At 43.6% G+C, this 25,204-nt stretch overlaps 2 protein-coding genes across 7 annotated transcripts in view; both read left to right on the top strand.

Annotated features, from left to right (window-relative positions):
* klc1b (kinesin light chain 1b) overlaps positions 1–3,471 on the top strand; it is a 36,612-nt gene extending 33,141 nt beyond the window's left edge. For 4 of the 6 annotated variants that reach the window (XM_076286041.1, XM_076286038.1, XM_076286035.1 and 1 more), the window contains exon 16: positions 377–3,471. In XM_076286041.1, the coding sequence (XP_076142156.1) occupies positions 377–454 (78 nt within the window). In that variant the 3' untranslated portion in view covers positions 455–3,471. The remainder of the gene's footprint in view (positions 1–376) is intronic. The other 2 variants (XM_076286042.1, XM_076286037.1) reach the window with 1 other exon arrangement.
* Positions 3,472–4,888: 1,417 nt separating this feature from the next.
* ptk7b (protein tyrosine kinase 7b) overlaps positions 4,889–25,204 on the top strand; it is a 79,898-nt gene continuing 59,582 nt past the window's right edge. The window contains exon 1 of the mRNA XM_076286033.1: positions 4,889–5,452. Coding sequence (XP_076142148.1) covers positions 5,308–5,452 — 145 coding nt within the window. The 5' untranslated portion in view covers positions 4,889–5,307. The remainder of the gene's footprint in view (positions 5,453–25,204) is intronic.

The following is a 25,204-nucleotide window of genomic DNA, read 5'->3' as shown; positions in this document are numbered from 1 at the left end:
CAAACTTCTTCAAGCTTCAAGCTTCTTGAATCAAACATGAGTCTGATATCAGTTGGTAGTATTTAAGAACCTACACATCTTTCCCTGACAAACATGCACACACACACACTCTTGTTTTCATTTCATTTCATTTATTTATTTAAGACCAGTGCACATTAATCAACATTTCTGTAAATGTGGCAGTGTTAGCCATCAGGCTAATTTTTGACTGTAGTCCATTGGCAAGATAGATAGATACTTTATACGTTATTGATCCCCCAAGGGGAAATTCAGGCAAGATGTTATACTAGGCACATGGCGGCTTAAAAAAAAAAAAGAACCGACACCTCATTAGCATCTCATTCTCACACGTGTCTCTTTTTTCCCCTCTCTCTAGCAGAGTCCAGCAGGCAGACGGCTGAGGGACACGCGAGGCCTGAGCTCCAGCACAGTGGATCTGTACAGCGGGGACTGAGATGACCTCGGCCTCCCCCCTCATCCAAGGATGCAGTCGGCCCTCTCCCCTGTGTCCAAGAGCAGCTATATAACCCCAAAGACAAGCTCATGTTCTTCCTTTCAGGTCTACTGAGCCCCAAAAGGCCTCTGCTTTTATTCCAGGAAGATGTTAAACTAAACCTCTCCCATTTTGAAATTGCACACTCTTATACATTGTATTTGTAGGAAAATATTGATGATGGATGCTGCTTTTTGATATGCTGCCATCTCGACTAGCCCCACTCAATAATCACATTTACCGGTAGTTACATAGACCACCATCTTTGGTGAACTCATATCATGTTACATGCATACAATTTTAGGAAGACTTATATGATATACTGGTATTCCCAAATGTTACATAACCCAAAGGTTAGTGTGCTGCATTCATGGGTTAATAATATACCGTACTGTTGTTTTTTTAGTCTGTTTGTTTTTATTTCTTCATGTTAGATCTCATGCTCACTGTGCCATGTGTTTGGATTTTAAGCCATTTTAGTTGTAGTTGTTGTAGGTTTTAATCTTGAGTTTGGGTTTGCTCTTACGCTTACTCCAATTTTATTTTAGGAAGTGTGTGTTAAGAAGTGTAATGCTTGTAATGTTTTGCTATGCTATGGATATTTTGAAAAGTGCAACTTGTCGGTAAATGCTTTAACCTTGCCTACTCATGCCAATTGGAGATTTAATTTAATCTCGGTAGTATAAAGCACAAACGAGAGTGAGTTTATATTTATCTGTGGCTTCTCTGAATTCACAAATGTAGCCATGGCAACACAAGTGCTGGCTTTCTTATGCTCGTTCTGGATGTTTTCAGTGATATTTGGTTGCATGGAATTACTTGGGTTCCAATGACAAAAACACATAGCCTGTGCCTAACTAATATGGGAGAGATGGAAGATGACCTTTTTGTTCTTCTGTTTCCGGCATTGTCTAAGCCTTATTCAATTGTCAGTTGTAAAATGTTACATTTCTGCCCAGTAATTCAGTAATTCATCTATATGGCTCTAAGATATATATTTTTGTAAGAAATGAAAGCCGAACATGAGGTAAACAAGGGTCTCCATATCGAATAGCTCCATGCATTATTGCCTGTATTAAAGGAGAATTTTTCACAAAGGCAATTTTTACATAGGATTTTTCACATTTCACATAGGCAAGTTGCTACATGCATGCCAACAAATGCCATGCATGCCAATGAACATGCACCCAGAATGTAGCACCTGGTAGCTCTAGCTGTTGGCTGCAGCAACTCGAGCTAGGTAGAACCGATTGTTTTCGTAACAACAGTACTCTGTGACCTCGAGAGTCCATCTATGTGAAAAACCGCTGGAATTCTCCTTTAATATGCAAATTGTATCTGTAGCTTTATATTCACATGATCTGATAGAATGGCTTGACAACAGACAGACATGCATTTAAAGGGCACTCCACATTGTCCTGTTTTGATGTATATGCTAATTAATCAAATATGGCACAAATGGCATCCTCCTGTCACTTGTTGGGCAGAAAGCCACCAACATACATACTCATTATGACCCATCACTACAGCGTATCAGGGTTGTGCACAATTTGAATTGCAATTCTGCTTCCTGTTTGCTACCTCAATTGAAATGCAAGTGAAATTTAAGAATTGAATTGGAATTTAAGACCCATATTCAATTCAATTCTGGAATGTTGCACAAGCCTGCAGTGTATGCCTATTCTCCATACATCTCCATGTTGACTGTACTTGTACCATGTAAAAGGTACAATCTCACCTCAGCTCACTGTGTAAGAGTTCATATGCACACACAGTAGCAGGTTTTCCATCACTTCTTCCATCACTAATTTATAGTCCTGCTTCTATCAGATCTCATCTCATCACCACCAGCAATCTGAAGCATGGTGCTTACCCTGCTACCACCAATACAAATGCATTACTTAGAGACTTCCTTTTTTTTGTTCATCAAAAACCTTTGATGCAAAAGATGTTGTAGCAATTCCTGTTACAGCATTGTGACCTCATTATGAAAACCATACTGTTTCCAAGGTACTGATGTAGTCATATAGGGTGTACACTTACACTGGAGTTTTGTGAATAATAATAATAGCAATTCAACCAGACACCATTATTGCCTCTTTTATTTGTGTCATCACTATTCCTTTGGTATGCATTAGATGGCAGTGCTGTGTCTTGAATCACTAGCCCAACTGAGGATTGTATCAGTGGTGTAGACTGCTCTTACGGGCCACCCACACACGTCTGTTGTGTGATTCTTGTAGTCATATGTATGGCTTGAAGATTTAAAATCCATCAATTACACTTCAGCTGAACACCCACTCCTTCTCTACCAACTATGTCCCAGGGCGCAACTAAACACAGCTGAAAGCATTGCTTAAGGGTCAGCAAGATTTTTGAATGTCGAGATCTGCACAGTGTAGCCTACTATAATGTTTTTGATGTTGTGTACTTTGTCATTTTGTAATGTTGATTTTGGTCTCAACTTGATTTGAAATACACTGTGACTGACCTCCCACTTAAATGATATCATGATGTGAACATATTTCATTTCTTTTGTGTGTGTGTTTTTTCTTTTTTTCATTGGAAGGGAATTCTTGCCAGGACAGAAGCACTTGCATGCACAGATTTATTGGGTAAACTGTACTTTGTATAACATGTATTTCAAATAGGATGTAAAAGGAAATTGGGTACGAGTATGAAATTGTATTCTAAAGCAGCAGGGATTTTTGTGTCATTTATTATTCTCTATTCGTCCTTTGTCACCTCAAAATGAAAGGCATCCTACTCATTTCTCTTTAGTTAATCTTGATTGTAAGGAATATCTTTCGAAATGATTACATCTCTTGCTCCCTCTTTGAACTGTACTGGTGTTGGATACAGTACACTAACAATCTAGTTCACTAACAGTTCCGTGTCAAAACTTGTAATGATTGTGCTGTATTGGATAGAAAAAAAGAGTGATTTGAAGCCAATAAATAATTCATCATTCGTTTTTATTTGGGTGTACTTGTCCTTGGTGAATAATTCATGAACTGTGCACGCACAATTACACAAACACACGCTTACAGGTTCACACCAAGTATACACATGAAAGTGGTCTCATTAAACGTGGAACACAACAGGATTTGACTGTGCATATGTTATGTGACAGACTCAATAGTAGCTCCTTTGGTGTCTTAAATTGGTTGGAAGTTTCAGTTCGCATCAAGAGCAGCTGAAAAGAGATTTCAGTTTAACAACTAATTTCAAAGGTTTACTTGATGTATTTTTACCCATGTGCAGTTTATTCTTCAGCTACTTCCTACTCTGAGCTGAAATTGCAATCCTGATGGCAGACCCAAACTTCTTGAAATGTTCTTTGATTTCTCTATTCACTCTTAACAGCTGCTCAGAGCCCTTAGGAGCAGAACATAATTCTCGAGCAGATGACTTCATTAGTGCACAGGCTTTAACCTAATTCTGCAAGCAGCTCAAAAGACAAGTTCATTTTCACCAAAAATGTAATACCCAGTCATATACTTCTGGTCCGATAGACTGATTTGATCATTAACTACGAAGGACCATGACAAGCAAATTTATGTATTATGTAACATGACATTCTTTAAGATTTTCTTCTTTTTCAAAAATGTCTTAACGTTGGTTGGTGTGTACAGTCTTAACCACTGGGGGATGGGGCCATCATATCTGTGACATATAAATTCTTATGTTCTTCATGCTTCATGTGATGACATTGATGGGTGAATCATCTCCTTTACTGACAGCACTGCTCCACAAGTATTCATACACAACTACAGGCTGCTTAGATGTTTTCAGCAGTGGAAGAGTGGTCATCCAAGTTCAGTAATTCTGTGTGATTTATCAAGTTGTAGAGCATGTAGATGTTAGAGAGGACAGCGACTGTACAACCAAATGGAATGAACTGGAAATTAATTGAGCACATAATTTAGGCCTATGGTTATGGTTCATGATCTGGACCTTAAAGGTAGGCTATGGCCTGCATGAGATGGGATATTGAATAGTTAAATGCTCTACACTGTCTTCACAGCCTGTTGTAAGGCTATTTCTATTTGAGTGTCTGTATGATTTGAAAAGCTACATGAGTTAATGATTTTTGCAAGTGATTAAATGCACCTTTGTGCATAATTCAAAGCTGTCATCTTCTGTCACAGAAATGTGATAGCCTAATGGCACATCCTAACATATAGGCCTACCAAATCTGTTGAAGTCTGGTTTAACTTTTTTTATTATTAAAAAAGCAACAGTTTTTATTATCATTATCCAAGTCATCAGGGTGGGTTGTAATTCCTCCTTTTCCCATGTACTTCCAGTGGGTTGCAGTATTGTACACGATTTTGTACGAGAGGTAAAACCGGAAGCGACAATAGTATGGCAAGGGAGCGGGGCGAACGGAGAAAGACGACTCTCCGATGTCGGTGTGTGAGGCTCCTGCGGGGTTTCCTGAACTGAACGGGTCGACGGGCTTAGTTAACTGAGGAGTTCAGGAATCGCAAAGGTGCAACAATAGCTTTTCTATGATAGACTGAACACTTCACAGTCTTATGTTTTACTGGCAAGTCCACTATGGATTACAAGTAACTTACCTTTTACTGTCACTTGAAGCGTGGATGATACGTTTCAACGTGTTTGCTGGGAGAAAAAAGAATAAAGTTCTGTTTTGTACGTCTACCTAAGAACCTCTGCACTTACTCGCGGCGCAGTAGCCTATAGGCTTCTTGGCGACACTTCCTACAGGTGTTGACGTCTGGACTTTTACACTCCTGGGTCGCTTCTCGTCCCTTCTTATCCGGGCTGAACCGAAAAACATTCCAGCTATGGAGCTATCACCGAGGAACGCCAGGCAGCGGCGGCGGCGAGAAGCCAGTAAAAACTCAACATATCCCGAGAAGGGAACGGCACTAAAGACATCACCGGTTCGGATGGCCGCTCTTTTCTGGTTTGGCATTCTTTGCACCAAAGGTTTGTAGTTTGTTTTTGTAATAGATTGGATCACTTTGCGTGTCAAGACCCCAGGTTTCGCTGCTGCCATTACCTTATTTCCAAAGTAGGTTAGAGTCACTGTTACACCTTGAAAGCCGTCTGTCAGGTTTGAACACAGCTCGCTACTTTATTGCTACTCGCTGATCTTTTTGCATCAAATGGGTGAAACAGTTTTGCGACATGGTTTGTTTAGTAGCCTATAGGCTACAATGTATCACAGAGATGAAAATGTAGCTAATGACTAATATAATCTAAACAGGCTGAATGTATAGTAGGTCATGCAAGACCAACAGTTAACAGGCGACCCAACACGGACTTGAGCTATTTGATATTGACATTATCCTGTCCCTGCCTATGGTCCCTGCTCCTGAGTAAATGGCTTACCTAGCCTGTTTGGAATGAAAGCCTGCCACAGGATAAGGCAATATAATAATTTTACGCTGTTATGGATATTTACTTGAGTACTTTGTAGTCCCCGTATGTTAAATGGATAGTTTGTGTCCACCTAATACGTTTAATGAGTTATCAGTTTGTAGTCAAAATCTGTCAGCAACTCGTGGTGCCCTTCATGGTCAATGAACGACTGAAACGTCAATTTTCTCTTAGAGATGTGCAAGCACCGAACATACATAAGTGACAAAAAAACATTCAGGAAATGTTAGGGTTTGAGAGGGTTTGTCTTCTGAAAGGACATTGAATACATCAACTGCCTGTTCCACAAGTGAATTTGAAAGTAGGCAACTATATTAACTGACAAAAAATTGAAAGTTGACATCTCAGTGTGGGGCCACCATGGCCAGACCAACCATGTAAAGCCTTTAGGATATAAACATGTCCAGGGCACAGACGCTTAGGCCTAGTTGACATTGTTGAGTATTGTTTTTATGTTCTATTGTGGTGGCTGCTGGTATGCTTGTATGACTTCCAGTCATGTGTTTAGATGTGCATGAAGGTGATATCGAGGCTGCTTGCCAAATCTCTCTTCTGAGAGAACATCTTCCACATTGAGGATTCATCCAGGAATCTCAGAATGCTAGAATTATATAGGCTACCTTTCCAAATGGAATATTTTTATCATGTGATCTGTTTACCTTAGGTATTGAAAATCAATAGTTTACGCCGATGAAGGTGATTTCTAAAAACCCTAAACATTCCCTTCAGGCTTTTGTTCTCAGTGAGAACATTTAATTTTTTTTCCGCTCTGTCATCCCTGAAGTTTTAACTCCTCTCTGCAGGGACAGGGAAATGTGGTTGGGGCGGGGTGGGGGTTGTGGGGTCGGGATGTGTGGCCACTCACTTCATTAAGGATGAATGTGTCCTCTGTGTGTGTTTGTGTGTGTGTGTGTTTGTGTGAGAGAGAGAGAAAGGGGTGGGGGAGAGGTGGGGGCTCTGGGAGGCATTCTCGCCTGGGAGCATGATGATTTGTTTTATGTTTATGTTTATGGCTCTGAGCAGACATTTTTGTCCAAAGCAGCTTACAATTACACCAATAAGCATTACATTAACATTGACATTTATCGTTTATAGTAGTCATATATAGACTAAATTAAAAAAAAAATGCCAATTATGAATAGACTAGATAGAATTAACAGAATAATAGCAATAACTGGGTCATGGAATTAAGTAGATAGCAAGGTGTCGATCCAGTAAGTGTCTGATCGCCTAGAGTGAGGAATTTGAATTTAATTCTGACTTGTAGGAAGCCAATGAAGAGTAACTAACAAAGGAGTTACATGTGTCTTCTTTGGCTGAATAAAGACTAGACATGCTGCTGCATTCGGAATCATCTGTAATGATATTACTACACAAGCAGGAAGGCTTGCTAACAGTGCATTGCCGTAGTCTTGTTTGGAAAGAACCATGGCCTGCACAAGACGTTTTGTGGTATTGTGTGTATAATTCTATATTGTACTGGATAAACCGACATGACTTTGTGACTGAGGCTATGCTCAAAGAAATTTAGTTGGTCATTAATTGTGAGCCCGAGTTACATGCTGTTTTAGCAGGGGGACAGTGACAATGAGCCAAGCTGGATGCTGATTTGTTAGGGAATAGCTATATTAGCTGGAAATACCAGAAGCTCAGTTTGGAGAGATTGAGCTAAAGGTGTTGATAATGTAGATAAAGTAGAGAGGAGAGTGTCATGGTTCACTGTGTCAAAAGCAGCAGATAAGTCAAGTAAAGTTGAAACTGGGGACAGAGCAGAGGTTTTAGCTACTTTCCATGCTACAGTCACAGATAAAAGAGCAGTTTCGCTAAAATGACTGTTCTTGAAACCAGACTGCTTAGGTTCTAGTAGGTTGTTCTCAGATGGGAAATCAGAAAATGGCAACACATGCAGTGTTCAGAGAAGATGCCAGTGAAGAGCATAGAGTTTCTATAGCATCATTAACCTCTAGTGACAAGAATGAACTCAGAGTAGGTTAAGCAGAAATGTTTTCTTGAAAGGCTTCTGAGATTACACAGAAACAAAACTGCAAAAGGAAGAACAGCTGGACTTTTCAGGAGACACACAGAGAATCCATAAAGAAATTATCATACATGTTAAGGGATCAACCATAAGATCTTCTGTAGTACAGCTACGTAGCAGAATTGCATCAAGGTCAATGCATTCCACATTTTGAAATGTTCCTCCGGAAGGGTTGTCACGCCATAAAAACCCAGGCCCTGGAACATTGTTTTGTTTGTTTGTGTGTGTGTTTATGTATCTCTGTGTGTGTGGCTGCATGTTTGTGTGTATGTGTGGCGGAGGTTCCACAGCTTAACTCAATCTGGTGTCCTGACGCTCATCGTGTGCAAATCGAGTTGGAGTCAATAAGATGAACAGTAATGACTGAGGCTCAAGTCATTGCCTGCAGGATGGGGGAAAAAAGAGGGGCAGCAACTAAAGTTAGAGAAGAAAACAGCTCATTGTCTGTAGTCTGGTGTCACCACACCACCACATGCCTAGCCAGCCTCTCTGTGTTCTTAATGCAACCCAGGCCCACTTTCACTCTCATCTCGGACAAGCCTATGCCAGCCTCAGATGTCTCTCCCTCCGCACTCCTCTCATCCGAGAACTGCTGATCACAGATGCAGTTGGGCATGACTGCTATGATGACGCAGGCAAAAAGTCTTGTCTTTTTTTCTTCTTCTTCTCTTTTTCTTTTTTCCCCTGCATCTTTGCACCCCCTGAACTCTCCCCAGTTGAAATGAAACATTCTGTTAGTGTACATACAGTATGTATTTTTGAACGCGGCCATTTAACTTTGTGCAAGTGAGCCAGCCATGAGCTGCGCATCTTTATCTTCATCTCGTTTCCATCTGGAGCGGGAGAGTGCTGAAGTGCTCTCGTCGCAGCTCGGCGAGGAGCAGATGAAAGCAGAAGCCCCAGTTAAACATTCATAATGTAAATGCACTGCCTTCCCTCCAGGGGAATGTTGTTATTATTGCAGACATTTCTTTTCCAATTCGGTGTCTATCTTTTCTGTCTCTCCTCTTCAATCTTTCTTTTTTTGTCTCATTCATTCCACATTTTAAGATTTAGTTTGGAGATACATTCTATTTTATCTTTTTAAATGGAGCGTGTTTTATCTGAGGGTGGCAAAAGCTTTCATATGTGGTGTTGTCAGCCTCTGGAGACTGGAGAGACTTATTTCTGTGAAACATGAGGAGTGATAAGTTACCATCCGGACACCATTGCCCCCTCTAGGGCTCCCCGGCCAGGGCCTTTGATCTTTGATGAGAGTGAAGTCTCTGTGTGTGTGTGTGTGTGTGTCAGTGTGTGTGTGTGTCAGAGAGTGTGTGTGTGTGTGTGTGTGTCAGTGTGTGTGTGTGTGTGTGTGTGTGTGTCAGTGTGTGTATGTGTGTGTGTCTGTGTGTGTCTGTGTGTGTCTGTGTGTGTGTGTGTGTGTGTGTGTGTGTGTGTGTGTGTGTGTGTGTGTGTGTGTGTGTGTGCACAAAATGGGATTCAGTAGGGAATTTATGCAGTGGACTAAGTTTTCAAGTCCATAGTATTATTAGGATGTTCGCATGAATCGCAAAACTGTCAACTAATATGGGAGGGTGATGGACCATTGTCCCAAAGGGTGAGGGAGAAAAGGAAGGGAGGGAGGGAGGGAGAGAGAGAAACAAAAGTACAATTACACTGTGAGACAAATGGTGAGGCACATCGAATTGGTGACCAGACCCGGTCGCCACAGCTGAGCCTCATAAAAGCCATATTTATAATGGTAAATTTTTCCAGGCATGGGGGTTCCAGTGGCGTGATGAGAGATTCCGCAGTGTAATCCAGAACATTGAGACCAGGTTCAGGGTTTTACAGAGAGATGTGATTACAGCGGATGTTGTTTCAGGCTCCGATGTGTGGGTTTGTGTGTATGTTCTGGGTTTCTGTGTGTGTGTGTGTGTCTGTCTGTGTGTCTGTGTGTGTGTGTGAGAGAGAGAGAGTGTGAGTGAGGGGGAAGATCATCTGTTTTGGGCATTTATGTCTTCCTTATAACTGTATAGTAAAGGAAAACAGTGAGTACACATGTATACAACACATCCGAGGGGAAGGAGGCAAAAGCCCCAGCAAAGGGTGGTGTGGGAATCTCAGTATTATCATAACATAGCCCTGTAATTCAAGCGGTATCATCAATCATGGCACAACAAAGATTTCAAGGATTAGGATTTGTTTGACAGACATAAATTGATTACGGTTGTGTGCTGTGGGTTGGCATCTGCTGTGTATGTTAGTGCTTGCATGTACTGTAGCAACCATAAATATATCTGTTAGCAGTGGAAGGTCTTTTAAAAAGCAGTAGATGTGTCCTTGGCTTCAGCTACCAATGTGTAAAGAATGGCCAAAAGAGTGGTTAGATGTTGACTGTGGAAAAGACCATGAGTACTATCCATGGACATGGGAAATAATAAAAGGACATTTCAAAACATTTGAGGAATGTTCTCCATCAGCGTTGCCATGGCAGACAGGACATGTCATGGACGTCAGTATTTGTGAAATCAGTGAATGATTTTGTCAACTGAATTGAGATGTCCTCAGTCATGGCCTTTGATATTGGAGTGTTCTATTGGACGGAACGAGGCAACGAGGAACAAGCCTCCTCTGGCTGTGCAATCATTAAGATTTCCCATACAAAATATAAAGGCATGCATGCATGACTGTCATGTTACATTTTTTAGATGTTCCCCTATCATAAAAGCGCTGAGTGCAGTCATGTCCTCATGTGGACCTACTGCCGTTGCTCTACTTTCTTCCAGTTTTATAACATTTTTTGACCTGTCACTCTGGATAAATCTCAACAGCGATGCTGAAAGGTCCTCTCCTCAGCCCTGTTGTTCACTTCCCTTGGTTGTCTGTACAGGGCTGACCAAATACTGCATCTCCTGTGGCTGTTAAACAGGAATTCAGTACAATCTTTGCTGTACAGATATCAATCTTTTGAGAAAAAACACTCAACAAAATGACCATGCCATCTCCTATGGCAAAAATGTAGGACTTTATGTGTGCATCAACTAGGTTAGAAGGTCAGTGCCACAGATCCATATATATAATGAACTGTTGAGCTGGTAGACTAAAGCTTATGAACAGCCGCTTGACGTAAATATTTACATCCCTGATAAATTTGCTAAATGTAATAGGACTAAATCTCTCTACACTGTCCGGTCTCAATATCGCCACCACCATCACATTATTGCTTCCCATGCCCCACCCACTGGCGGGCTGTGTGTTCCTGTCTGGCTGCTACAACAAGCAGTGACTCTTGGATCTTGAGTGTCCTACCTACTACAGTTAAAGCTTTTGCAGCTAATACTACACTCTCCCTTTCCCATAGATATTATTTAATGAAATGGTGTAAATTCTTTTTGAGGTTCTTTTTGAAAGACCGTGAGAGACAAAAGGACAAAGGGAGGAGAGAAAAGGGAATAAATGTGACCGGGAGAAGGGGGAGAGAAGATGCGGTGTAAGGAAAAAAAAGTGAATCTGAGTAAGATCACTGCTCGGGGTACTGGGCAAGGGTCTCTTGACAAAAAAAAACCCTGGCAGGATTCCACCTCCTCTTTCCACCAGAAAGAGACAAGACTGAAAAAAGCCTTTGGGCGGAGGGTGGGGCACTGCCAGTCATATCTAATGACTTTCTGCCCTCCACTTCCCCAGTGGGAGATAGGTATTTGTGCTAGATGCCTTGATTGGGGCGACTGGTTTGATGTTGCCAGTCACTCTAAAAAGCATTCCAAAAACAACAGACGCTGGCATTCGCAGGGCCCGAAGGTTGAGACGAGTGGGAGGTGGTTTGGGCAGCGGTGCGGTGGATCAAAGGCTAAGAAGGAGCTGGGCGTTCTAGAGTGATCATGCAAGACACGAGTGCATTTGCTCACATGCCCTCTGCTCTTCGCATTAAAGAGCTACTCTTACTCCCTCTGCACAGAGAGGGATGAGATCAGTGAAGCTTAGATACTTGGTTCTGTTTGCATTTGGATTGATGTAGATGGCTGGGTTGTGATGACCTTGCATTGATCTCCTGGAAGAGGTCAGGTCTTACAGCATAAGCATGGATTCCTTTGGATTTGCATCTGTGTTTATCCTCTGCAGGGGGGAAAATGCATTGGACCAGTTATAGAAACTCGATCCACTCAGACTGTATGAATACATGGAGTCTTGTGTAAGAAAAAAGACCCACTCTTCATTTGGTTAGCAGGATCATTGTTTGGATAATTATGCTGCTGTAGCCGATGGAACTCATTTACCTGAAAGCTCCATCTGACGGGCCATCTGGGCTTTAGGAGAGCCTCCTATGGAGATGCCTGGTGCATTTCACGCTCTCTGCTCCAGGATGTGAGGCTGCACTGTGGGGTCTGGTGGCCTTTGCCTGCTTTTTCCAGAAGCAGACCAAAGCAGGTCATGGACTTACCCACTGGTTCACCCTCAGACCAGAAGCCAGTAGCCTGAACCTCGGAGCATTCTCACAGACCTCCAGCCTGCATCACAAGCCAATGCATCGGTGAAGTCATCCAGAAGGCTTTATTGATGGCAGAAAAGTCTCCACAGTTTAGGCAAATTCCCTACCACAAGATATATTGTATGAGTTTCAGAGTGGTGAATAGGTTTGAAATTAAATTTCCATGTGCTTTTAGGATGATTATGATTTGCCAGCAAAGTCGCTGGTCAGAGCATTAGGCAGCATTCCCACAGCACAGTCCCACCGAGCCCAGTGACTCTTTGGACCAGGAGGAGAGTCTCAAAATCCAGCACTGACCTCAACTGGACCCCGCAAAAACCTGGAGGCTCGTGGCAGCCAAGTGGAGCCGGCCCTGGACGCCTGCCAGCTTTTTCTTCATGTCAGTGAAGGTGGGATTATCGGACTCCCAGTCCCAAGCCAGTGCCTCATGGCCAGCACACTAATGTTTTAGTGGAGCTGTGCTTTCACTGCTCTTCAGAGGATTTGTATGTGTTGGCTAGATTCATGAATCAAATTAACCTGTGTGTGTGAGTCCGTGTGTGTGTGTGATGAAACTATATAACTGACAGCAGTAGTTAATTTTCGGAAGGGTGGCATCTTGATGAATTGGGTTATGCATTTAATTAAGTCTTTCACTTCAATAGGAATTTTCATCCTTCAAAATGGCCGCTGCCATCTGTTCTGATTCATAGGGGCTGTACATTCTGAGAGGAGTTTTAAGCTGCAGGACATCTACCTCCTACCCTACCCTACCCCAGGTGTAAGAGCAGGGCTCTGGCAGCACAGCTTGGCTAAGCTCAGAGATAACACACACACACACTTTCCACCCCCGTACATCGCTGTGTGGCTGCCAGTAGCATGTGTGAGGATTTCTTTTTTCTGTACTCAGGCACTGATGATTAAAACGCATGGAATGTCTAATTTGGCTGAGCACCATGTTGAAGAGAGCGGGGGATGAAAAACAATAAAGAGAAGGGGGGGGGGTGGACCTGGCATACTATCCAATAATCCCTTGCTGTTAACTCTCTAAGTGCTGGAAGTGAGTGACGAGAGAGAGTCAGCCTCCAAAGACAATCCCCTGATCTCAGAGGGTTGGACACAAAAGTGGAGAAATGGACGATGAGGCCCAGAGACCACTTATAGTCTGCACAGATGAATGGACTAGCTGTGCGTGCGTGCGTGCGTGCGTGCGTGCGTGCGTGCGTGTGTGTGTGTGTGTGCGTGCGCGTGCGCGTGTATTTACCTATTCCTTTAATGTGCTTACTCACTTCATGCTCTGTGACTCCATATACTGTACCTATGCAGCAGCCTCCTGTGCTTGGTCCATTTGCGTGTTGGTTTATGCCTAGTTCTGTGTGTGTGTGTTTATATGTCGCTGTGAATGCCGCCTGTGTTTCCCTAGCTGCCCATGCAATGTTGCGTTCAGCTTGAGGCCCATGCCTCGCAGAGGAGGGTGAGGTCTGGTGCCCGGCAGCCATGGCTGCCAACTCCTCCTCACCCACATCCTCCTCCAGGCCCCTCGCCCACATACCCCATCCCACCCCCACCCCCTGGCTCAGGCCCAGCTGGAGACATGTTGCTGGCATGCCAATGCCCCAGCCAAGGGGGGATTACTGCTCTGGAGAGACGGCCATGGCGGCCTTTACTCCATGGCGGCCTTTAGTCCACGGGCAGGGGGTGGTTGGGTGGGAGAAAAACAGCCAATGCTTCCTGGAGCTCAAGCGTGGACTGACGATTTAAGAGGGAGGCTTGTTCTTGTGCAAGCAGCTCCAGGCCCCATGGACTCCTTTTTTTTCCCTTGTGGAGCTGTTTCTTCGTTTTCACATTTTAGTGGCAGTGTGGGTTTGAGAAACAGGAACTCTTTTTCTTTTTCATTTTAATGTGAAGCTGAAAAATGCTTCGGTCTGGGCTTTTGGTAAGGACAGACAGACATGAGGAGAATTGCAGTGTATGAAATATGCAAAATAACTGCAGTGCGATGACGTTCAAATAGGTGCAGTGTACTTTTCCAGATCAAGTAGTGTCTCAGTCAAATTTGCTTTTTTTTGGTCAGAGAATTTCTCGATTAAAAATTCATTATAGTCCTTGGTGCTTCATCGGTATCCGGGAAACCTGACCTGAGTGATTCTGTGAAGGGAAGTCACTGTCAGTGCAAGTGGAAGCACTCAACAGCCATTTTAGTCTAGCAGATGTACATTATGGGCCATCTGAGTCAGCAAAGTAAAAGAGACCTCCCAGCTAACACTGGGATGCTGTGTTTTGGTACATCAGGTTGCATAGATCTGTTTGTGGTCCCATTCTTGTCTGTGTGCTTGTGTTAGGCCTGCATAGCTGTACAGCAAAGAGCAAAGAACAAAGACCAACGAAAAATCAACACCGTAAATGGTTATAAATTCACTCCAAACAATAAAACCCCCATAAAACACCAAGTCAACACTGTTGAATGCTTTTGCTTTATCTTGTCTCCCCCAGCTTGGTAATTACATCGTTATTTTTAACTGTAGGAGCATAAGGAATTTTCTCCCAAGCCGTGGCACCATATAGGATCTTCCTTCAAAGTGCACCAATGTGCAAGCTGAGGCTTTGACCTATATGCTCTGAAGTAACTCCAAGAAAAAGCAAAGAAGAAGGTGGAAAGAAGGGCTTCTGACAACATAACTGACTGACTGACTGACTGACTAAGTGAGTGACTGACTGACTTTTTCTGCTCTTCTCCACTGATCCCTGACTCTATGCCTCAGCTGCTCGGAATGCACACGTCTCCGCTCTGACAGCTGAAGCACACCACTGACGCGAGGAGAGCGTTGTCTGTCAGATCTACTCATCTACCAAACAACCCTCGCTCTCTTTCTCTCTCTCTCTCTCTCTCTCTCTCTCTCTCTTTTTCGCTTAATTGACGGCTTCCTGGCAGGAGACAACACCTCAGGAACTTTTCTTACCGTTTCCATGCTTATTATTGATTTTTATATGTAGATCTGGAATCCTCCCCCTCTTAGTTTTTTCTGCATGAGTCTCTTTTCACTCCCTTGTAGTCGTCTTCCATTTTCTCACTGTCGGAACTCCAAAGGTTTGTTCTACAATGATCGCCTGATTGACTATGATTTGACGCTAATGGATGTATTTGTAGGCAGGAGATGGTCTGTGACACTGGCCTTAATTGGGCCACTGTGGCTTGTTTCGTCTATTCTCTCTGCCCATTTCACACTCTGCGGAGTTAGCCCACGACAGAGCCTGTCCCACTATACGAGCAATTACTGTGAGTCGTGAGCGGGCAGGACACCGGCAGCCGTGGAACTCATCGCTGCTCGTCTAATCACGTTAATTAAACGTGTCATCCTCACACTTATCACCTTCTCCCCTTCCTGTTATTTTCCGTATCTAGAAAGCCCCGCACCTCCTCCTCCTCCCTCTGTTTGATTCTGTATTCTCTCGCTTTCTCTCTCTCTCTTGCTCTCCTCCCAAATAATGCCTGCTTCAATTTGTGCTCTCATGTAAGAGCAAGCCGGCCCCAGCTTTAATAATTCAGTCCTGCTGTATGAGGCATTTTTATTTAAAGATCTCATTAGTGTCTGTAAAGGACCGACTGTCCCCACAGTGAGCGAGCATAAAACGGACCACATTTCAGCACTTTGCTGACTTTTTGGTAAAAGTGCTTCATGCAAGCACACCAGAGACGAAAGGGACTTTGAGCATAATCACAATACGAACACAGACAGAATAGTTTAACTTTTAGATCATAATATACGACCAGTGGTTTGAATATAAATAATCTTCTATGGAGCATGTAACTCCTTACACTCATTTGAACAGAGCTGAAATGTGCCTGGTGATTATAATTACACCCCACAGAAGCCTTTTGCGGCGGACCATTGCACTAATTTCACACATCTGCACAGTGTAAGCTTGGAGGCGGTTTGCCTTTTGCCATTATGTCAGTCTGGGGTTTCCCTCACCCAGATCTGATTTCTCTCCCCCGATCCCAGAGGTAGAAATCTGACATTCCTGGCACAGTCCATGACACTCCGCAGAGCCAGTCAGTCCACACGAGAGGTCACGAGGTCGTCTGTCATTTACGTCCACTTCCTGTTTATCGGAACTTACTTATGGTTGCTCTGGGCTGGTGGGGGTAGGCCAGTAGAGCGTCTCCGTCTCTGCTCCCTAGACCAAACATTCAACCTCAAAACACCAACACCACCCCCCACCCCCTCATACCGATCCCTCACCAGCACCCTCCATCATTATCCCGGCATTCCAGCAAGGACAATGGTCTTTTCCATGTGGCCGCAGGTGAAAGCTAGCATGTTGACTATGGAAAGCCGACGCTTGTTTCCTCTGATGAGCGACCTCGATGAAGACAGCTGTCATTGTTGCCGCCGCTCCATTCAATAGGCTTTGTCCCTGGCATGCGATGACGCAGAGCTCTCGGCCAGGCAGGAAGTAGTCAGGTTGTTATTCATTTTTGTTTCGAGGGGGCTGATGTCATAACCCGGAAAGGAGGCACTAGGCCTCCCCATTCAGGAACTGCAATCCAAACTCAAGGGCACTTGATTGTGTCTGTATCTGTTTGGTTGAGGCTGGTTATAGCTACAAACAATGGGATTTATTTATACTAGATGTCTATTTGTATGTGTATGCGTTTGTGCCTACTGTAGGAGTAGTACACAATGTTATTTATGGGCATGTTTTGTTAACATTGAGTGTGTTTGTGTACATATTCTGTTAGTGTGTCTGTGTTGGTTTATGTGTTTGTATGTGTGTATATTCGGGCCCAGTGTGTGTGTGTGTGTGTGAGAGAAAGAAAGAGCAATACATGTTCTCAGAGGATGGGGGGGGGGGGGGTTTCTTCCTGTGAGGTGGGTCCAGTGGGGGGGCCTGCTCCCCAGTACTGGAGGAAGGCCTGCAGCTGTTTTGTGGCTGCTTTCCTGTTGAGCAGATGGGCCTGGGTGGTGGAGGGCTCTCCAGGGGAACCTTCCTACTCGCGTGTGGTGCGAGCGCGGCCTCTATTTTACCAAGCTTGACACGGGAGCCTGGGCACAAAGGAGATGCGTTGGAGTTTCGTGTGTGGGATGTCTGTATCTGTCAGGCTGTATATTTCATAGTGTCTGTGGTATGTGTGTGTGTATCTGTGTGTATCTGTGTGTGTCTGTGTGCATGTGTGTGTTTGTCCTGGAGTGTCTCCTCTCTGACAGTGTTGATAGCATGTAGACGGGGCACACAGCACAGCACAGCACGGCAGCTCTTGGTTGTCTTGAGTGTTTTTGTTGGAAGTGGGTCAGTCTGGTACCCTGGAGTATACATACATGATTTAACTCTAACTCTTAACTCTCCCTCTCTCGCTTGCTCTCTCTCTCTCTATCTCGCTTGCTCTCTCTTTCTTTCTCTCTCACTCTTTCTCTCTCTCTCTCTCTCTCTCTCTCTCTCTCTCTCTCTGCCTTTCTCCTCTCCGTCCCTGTCTGTCTGTTTTCATATAGTCCCCATATAGTCACAATTTCCGCATGACATGAAATGCCTTTTCATTATGTGCATTAGGACTCAGACTTGCATTTGTCACTCCAAACCCCCATTTTAAACTGTCCACAGAAATGATATAGACAGAAAGAGTTCCCTAATGTCCAGTTTCACTAATTGTTCACCTCACCTTGGCATGATGTGTGGGAATAATGGAATACAAAGATTATAAATCCAAATGAAAATAAGAAATGGGCTCTGATGGTGACATTTAAGCTTAACACACTGTTTAATACAGTGGAAAAAGACATGGAAGCAAAATGAAGAGCTCCAAGTACGATTTTGTATGTCAGGCTCTCTGGCTGTCTCCTTTCTTTCAAGCGGCCGACCGCGTCACTGCTTTCATGTCACAGGAGGAGAGAATGCATTTCTTTTGTTCCTCCATCCTCTCTGTGCTTCTTTTCCTTTTCTGTCCGTAGATGGGGGGGGGAGGGGGGCAAAAGGGGAGTGAAAGTGTACACCGCTGCCTGTCTAATAGCCCTGCTGGTTCCTCACAAATCAGGTCATGTGATGCAAGTTTTTCGCTGCTCCAAAGAGAAGCCCATCCCTGCCAGCAATTTTCTTTTTTTTCTCCCTTTTTCCCCCTGACTTTTTGCTGTCGCTCTTTCATTCCCTTTGAACGAGAGAAGCAGGGGAAGGCCCTTTCATTGGGGGAAAGGCAGGAACCAAACTGTGTTCTGACAGCAGAGTACAGTTTCTTTAGTCTTTGAAGTCCCTGCAGTCAAATATGTGGAACTGCAACCCCAGTAGATCTCTATTGCGGTTCATGCTCATTTCAGTCTAGAGGGGCCTAGTCTGTGCTGCTAGAGTGTTGTTATATTGTATGGATTTCTCTTGGCTTATCTCCTGTCAAACAGTTGAAATCACAAAATCCGGGTCGTCAACCAACTTTGCCCACACAAATGAGTTTGTCCTCAGTGTGAACTTGGCATTTGCAGTGAAATGCCAACTCTTGGCTGGCAGTTGAAGCCTCCTGGCTACAGGCTGGATCTCTTTGAGGTTATTTGTTTTCATATTGAGGCAGACTGTTATGTATACATGCTGATAGGTAAGTAGACAGGCAGATACTGACACACTTATAGATCGAAGGGGATGATGTGAGAAAGCCTTGGTTAGTTGACTCTTATAGCCTTCGCTGTTCCAGTGTACAGAAGAGTCAGTCCAACAGCTGGAGTCGTACGGTAATCCCCAGTCAGTGGGATATGTGTGTTCCTTTCTACTGTGCTGCTTCAGCACCAATAAATCATGTGGGTTTGTAGAAATCCATAAGCATACAGATGTGTCCCCCTTGCACAGAGGGGCTGAGAAATGTTCTGAAATTGTGCTGATGATTGCAGCACAAAGTCTGACCGCAGTTGGAGAACGTTTTCTCAAAGTTCTCAAATCCCTTGGTAACGCTCTGTTCTGTCAGCAAGTGCTCACACTGATTTAGTTCAATAAACATTTCTGTTCTTCACTGAAAGAACCATGTCCTGTGGTGTTGTATTGTCTGAAACTTTGTGTAAAAATGTTTTCGCTTTGAAAGATGATCTGAAAACTTTGACATGCCGAGTCCACCAAGAATAGATCCACACTTTCATGCAAAGTGTGAGTTGCTGACTTTTCACTAGATCAACCGAGGGTAAGCGGTAATGTCAAACTCATTATCATCACTGTTTGAGAGCCGCTGCAATCTTGCAAGGCTAAAAAAAACACTGCCTATAGGTGAATAAAAATGTTTTGGTCATTACAGTGAATTGCCCCATTCACCTCTTTTGACTCTGTGGCTATAGGGAGCCAGGCCAAGCCCTGGAAACCAGGAGAGGTTTTGTGGTAGACCATGATTGCCGTTGTCTGTCACTCTAGACCTCTAGACCTTGCTCAGCAGCATGTGTTTGATGCAAGTATGAGGCTTTGTTAAAATGTGTATCCATGGATACCTTGATAAATGGCTGGACATAACTGGCCATGTTTTGTGCTCTTTTGTTTCAGGAAAGCCACCCACCCCTGCGAATCTGTGCAATCTATTAGACATAAGTAGCCTTTGTGTTGTGTAATGCTTGCGAATTTAGGTCACTCCTTTGCTTAGAGTAGAGTCTGCTGAGTTGTTGTGTATGCCATGGATGTGGCATTTAGTCATGTTTATTAAAGGGAGATTATCAGCTGAGATATGAGGAAGAGTTCAAAGCTTGTTTTCCTTTTGTTTTGTTTGCCTTTTTGATGGGTTTATTGAATTATTTGATGTTTCAGTCCTCACGCTTACTGATTAATGTTTCAATAGTCTTCTTGTATGCTGTTTGTTTTTTAGAATGACTACTGTTTTCGTTTCTCAGTAATGGTAAGTTCATGTGATTTAAGCATCTCTGAAAATCCAAAATAGCTGGTAAAAGCTTACATTGAGTTAGATAAAATATCTATATCTTATAAATACCCAATATTGTTAGCAGTTGATGCACGTTTCCACTAGAAAGGACTCAAGTAGTGACGTTTGTTTTATCGCATCCTAGACATTTACAGGTTATTTTCCGTCCATACAGTATATCGGTGTGAAGTTTCATTTGTATTGGCCTGGTGTCATTGATTCCCTGACATGACGTGATCCATGACCTCCATGACCTTGTCAGTTGTCTCCCTAGATGTGTGAGTGAGACTTCAGAAGGACTCAAGACAACTTTTCCCCAAAACGAAACATCATGCAGCTCATTTGCACTTTTCCTACCAACCAGCCACCCCAATAAAGGTCAACCACAGTTGGTTGGGTGAAAAGTGAAATTTCATGGCACCAGTGATTAAAGCGCCAACCCTTGACAGAACTCTGTGGGGTTAAGGGCTTCTGTGGAGGGGATTATAAGTGAATAAAAGCAGCCTCACAGTGAGCACTGCTCTGAAGTGGAGGAACAGGAATCGAAGGAGTGAGGAGGAATCCTTCCTGTTGCCAGCCCCCCCCCCCCCCCATTCTCTTTTGAATAGCATTCTTTCCCTTAATGGACATGCTCTGCTCAGGTAATGGACTATTTTCTGTTCCTGATCCTAATGTGTTTTCCACTAGTACCAAAAACCCTAAGCCAGTCTTCTTTGCAGTACACTTAAGGGATTTTGGAGTGGTACTTAATCAAATAATGGGACATTTCGGTGCCATTTGTGTAACATTTCCCCACTTTGTCCCACAGTGCTAGTGAGAGGTAGCGTGTACCGAGATTGGTATGTTGGAAGAGTGTTCGCTCATTGCGTGATTAAAGACGACAGACCTTTGATCGCCGGGCTTCCTCTGTGATTGCAGGGATCAGGGCTGGGAAGGGATGGAGGCCTAGTCATTTGATCAGGTTTGTTTTTTCGTCTCCCTCTGCTGAGTTGGAGAATCCGTCCACATGAAACATGGGGCTGCTGTGGTTCTCACTTGCTGGAAAGTGATGTGGTTTGAGCCCACATCTACGCAACTCGTAATTCCTGACACGCGGTATTGTACCAGCTGAACTTCTGGTCTCGAATAAATAAATAAAAAATAAAAAACGGTTAAATGCTTCAACATGTGTTTGTGAAATTGAACTTACCCTCTGCCCACCCCTGCCCCCAACCACCCTGAAGAAAGATGGAAACAACTCTAGGCTAATTCTCGACTTATGCCTATTTTAGTATAACAACCTAATTCACTGTTAGTAATATCGCTCAAGAATTTTAACAGGGTGGCGATCTCCCACATCTAGATGTGGAAAAATCTTCTTTGATGATAAATTTAGAGCCCTCTTCTCCGTTGTTGTCACACAGACGGTCTTTATTCTGTCATGCAGGTCCTGCGAGGCCAGTGTCTGATGTTTTGCTTTGTAGAGTGCTGTGGTGGTAAAATACTGAAGTCATTCTTAGCTGCGATGCAAGCCTGCTAACTCTCCTTGAAGTGAAGAACAAGTGGTTCTTGTTAAAGATGAGGAGAATGAGATGATAATTAAATTTGAGTTCATGTGCTTTTCATTTGGGAACATTTTTTGTCCAAAGTGCTACTTTTAGTGAAGCCAAGTGCCCCAGACAGGCTCTAAAGAATGCTCTACTCTTTTCAGACTATTGTGGAATATTTTGATTAGGACAAAATAGCCTTCCACCTCTATAAAGGCCCATGTTTGAGCCCACTAATGTTGAAACAGTGACATTCCTGCTGAATTGAATTTGACATGGGCTTTTGGAAGTATTTGGATGCTAAGTTTATTTGACATTAATCGTACTTGATCAGTGTAGACTCAAAGTTCAATTGAGCAAGAAGTGATTTTTTAAATGTCAGCGATCACCATCTGTTACTCTAATTCAAAACACACTCGACTCAAAGCAGAGCAAGGTGAGATACTCACAGGAGGCTCATTTCATGCCCTTTGCATGGGACCAATGAAACCCTGTATGACTTAAGACTCCTCGTGTGCTGCCATGCTACCTTTGAACTCAATGGCAGCCTGACATCATTAAGCTTGATTGCCTGTCTTGTGTTAGATCTCAGTAACACACTTTTTAGACGAGTGCTGCTCAACCGATTCTTATTTTTTCCCCCCACTAACACTTTACATCAGGGCTTGTTAGTTGCCTTTGATGTAGTCTTTGTAAGGAAGGTTTGCCAGCTGGAGGATCCTTAAACTCCATATGTAAAGCCTGGGAAAGTTCATAAAATGAGTTCTGTGACTTTAAAGCTTTATTTGTAACCTGATCAGCTGTGAAGTAAGACAGGGAACCCTGATCAAAAAGGTGATTGAATTGGTGTTTATTTGGAGGTATCATACATAGCCATCAGACACTGGCTGTTTATTTCTCTGCTTGTGTTGTTGTTTTCTTCACAAACCTGGCTTTTTTCTAAGCTTTTAAAAAAAAAAAAAATCTCTTTCATGAGTGAATGAAATTAAAGAGGACATAGCAGTGACTAAAAACAAATACCGTCGTCGAGAGAATCTGTCTCCCCGGGTTACTCACTGATGATTGCTCGCACCGATGTGCTGGTATTTACGGCAGACCCTAACCATGCTGTCTCTGCCCATCTTCAGATATAGACAGGAATGCCCCAACGCATCACATGAAAGATTGATGCTCACCAGTGCAGGTCAGCTAGGTCAAATCATACGATTTTTTTCTAAAGGTTATGGCTTTGTGAAAATACTATATGTCTGAAACACATGTTATGTCACAGGAGGAGGATGAAGAGAGAGATTGAAAGTGCTAAAGGAACAGTGATACAGGAGCAGGGAGAATGGAGATATAAATGACTCCATCCTTCAGGGCACAGTTAGCCTCTGCTACCAGGGCCTATTTTTAGGAGCACAAGCCAGGAGCGTGCTTAGTGTAGAGCATCAGCCATGAGATGCCCTGTGTCTTTGTCTCACATCCAGCAGTGAAACCTGTGTACCTCAGATGACACATGCACCTGAGTGCTCTAGCAATGCTCACGCTGGCGTTTGGCTTGCAGCTCTACACATATTGCCGAAAAATAAATCCTTCATTATTTTCATGGAACTGGGGAATTGCTGTCTAGCACTCTAGCACGATGGAATTCCTTGGCACTCTGTCTAGCACTCTAGACTTGGTTGCAGTTCTGAGGTATCAGTACAGATGTAATGACAACATTTTATATCTTTACTCCTTTGTAAATCACTATGATACTAAATGCCTGGCAACTAGCAAAATATACAGTCAGCAGTAGTAGTTTGGTTTGCCTGCATCTCCACTCTCCTTACTCATCCCTCCGTCCAGAACGGGCTCACCTGCGTGTATGTGAGCACCTCCACTCATTAGCAGGAGCTGGGCACCTGTGAGTGAGAGTTGACATTTTGTGAACACTAATGATTGTGCCTAACCCCTGGGTTTAAGGTTAACACAGCCCCTGGCCTCTGGAAGGACTTACAAGCTGCGGGGTTAATGCACAGTTTGACCTTTACTCATAAAACAAGGATAATCCTCTTGTTACAATGTCATTATCTTATTATGTGTGTCATGTTGCACAGAAAATTCCGGCTAAACATTTTGTCAATGCAGCCTTTTGGAACCAGGGCAGTGACAGTGCTGTTCAATTCCTGGTCTCCTAATATTCCTGTCTTGGTTTATCTGAGTGTACCGCAATCCAGATATGATGGGCTGATTAGGAAAAACAATGAACAACTTCATTATGCCACATTAAGTGTGTGCATGTCTTCGGTTTAATGGCTCGGGTTGTTTGTAAAGGCCCATCTGCATTTAAATCCAAACGCTGACTACAACTGAAATGTTGCCCCACAGATAACAGCAGTCAGAAATAGCAAAGCATCCCAGGGATTTCTTCTCCCTTTCCTTTTTGCAAGCGCTGAGGTCTATTTTTGCACCCTTCTTGACAAACAGTAACAAAAAGAGAGTCGACCCTTCCCCTCCCCCCTCACACATATGCACACAGATACACACACCTTCCTCTGGCTGTGTGTGTGTGTGTGTGTGTGTGTGTGTGTGTGTGTGTGTGTGTGTGTGTGTGTGTGTGTGTGTGTGTGTGTGTGTGTGTGTGTGTGTGTGTGTGTGTGTGTGTGTGTGTGTGTGTGTGTGTGTGTGTGTGTGTGTGTGTGTGTGTGTGTGTGTGTGTGTGTGTGTGTGTGTGTGTGTGTGTGTGTGTGGTTGTGTGGTTGCACCCGTGCATGTATTGAATTGTGGATTCCACAGGAGTTAGGTGAATAATCTTTGTGTGTGTGTGGTTGCACCCGTGCATGTATTGAATTGTGGATTCCACAGGAGTTAGGTGAATAATCTTTGTGTGTGTGTGGTTGCACCCGTGCATGTATTGAATTGTGGATTCCACAGGAGTTAGGTGAATTATCTTTGTGTGTGTGTGTCTGTGCACGTGCCCATGTGCAGCTGAACTCTCGGGTTGACATCTGTCTCCGCTGCCTGGCCGGCCTGTCTCTGCATGCCAGTGCTTACTGAATGAGGGGCCACCTTCTTATTCCACTTATGCCTCATTCATTCTCTCTCTCCCTCTCTCCCTCTCTGTCTCTCTCTTTATCCCACTCACTCACTCTTATATACACATACAAAGCCCATCTCTCTCTCTCTCGCTCTCTCATTTTTCTCTTTTTCATAATTGATATGTTTTCTGTGTATCTATGTCCACACTGCCTGTCCCCTCCTTGTCCTGTCTCTCCTCTGCACCTTCAGTATCCTATCACCATACCCTTTTCACCCCTAACACAGATCTCCTCACACATTGAAATAAAGCTGTTAACTGAATTGTGGCGGCGCTCCTATTCCCCCTGCACACATTCCTCAGAACTTCATCCAACTCGAGGAGACCACAGACATTCCGGTTTGTTATCATTAAGGC

This window comes from Alosa pseudoharengus, unplaced genomic scaffold (assembly GCF_046254945.1).
Source record: "Alosa pseudoharengus isolate Yale_2024_CS ecotype anadromous, Long Island Sound unplaced genomic scaffold, YU_APseudo_1.1 YU_APseudo_1.1_scf_15, whole genome shotgun sequence".
NCBI classification, from domain to species: domain Eukaryota; kingdom Metazoa; phylum Chordata; class Actinopteri; order Clupeiformes; family Clupeidae; genus Alosa; species Alosa pseudoharengus.
The sequence above is the reverse complement of the archived record's forward strand: the minus strand, read 5'-3'. Positions and strand labels throughout refer to the sequence as shown.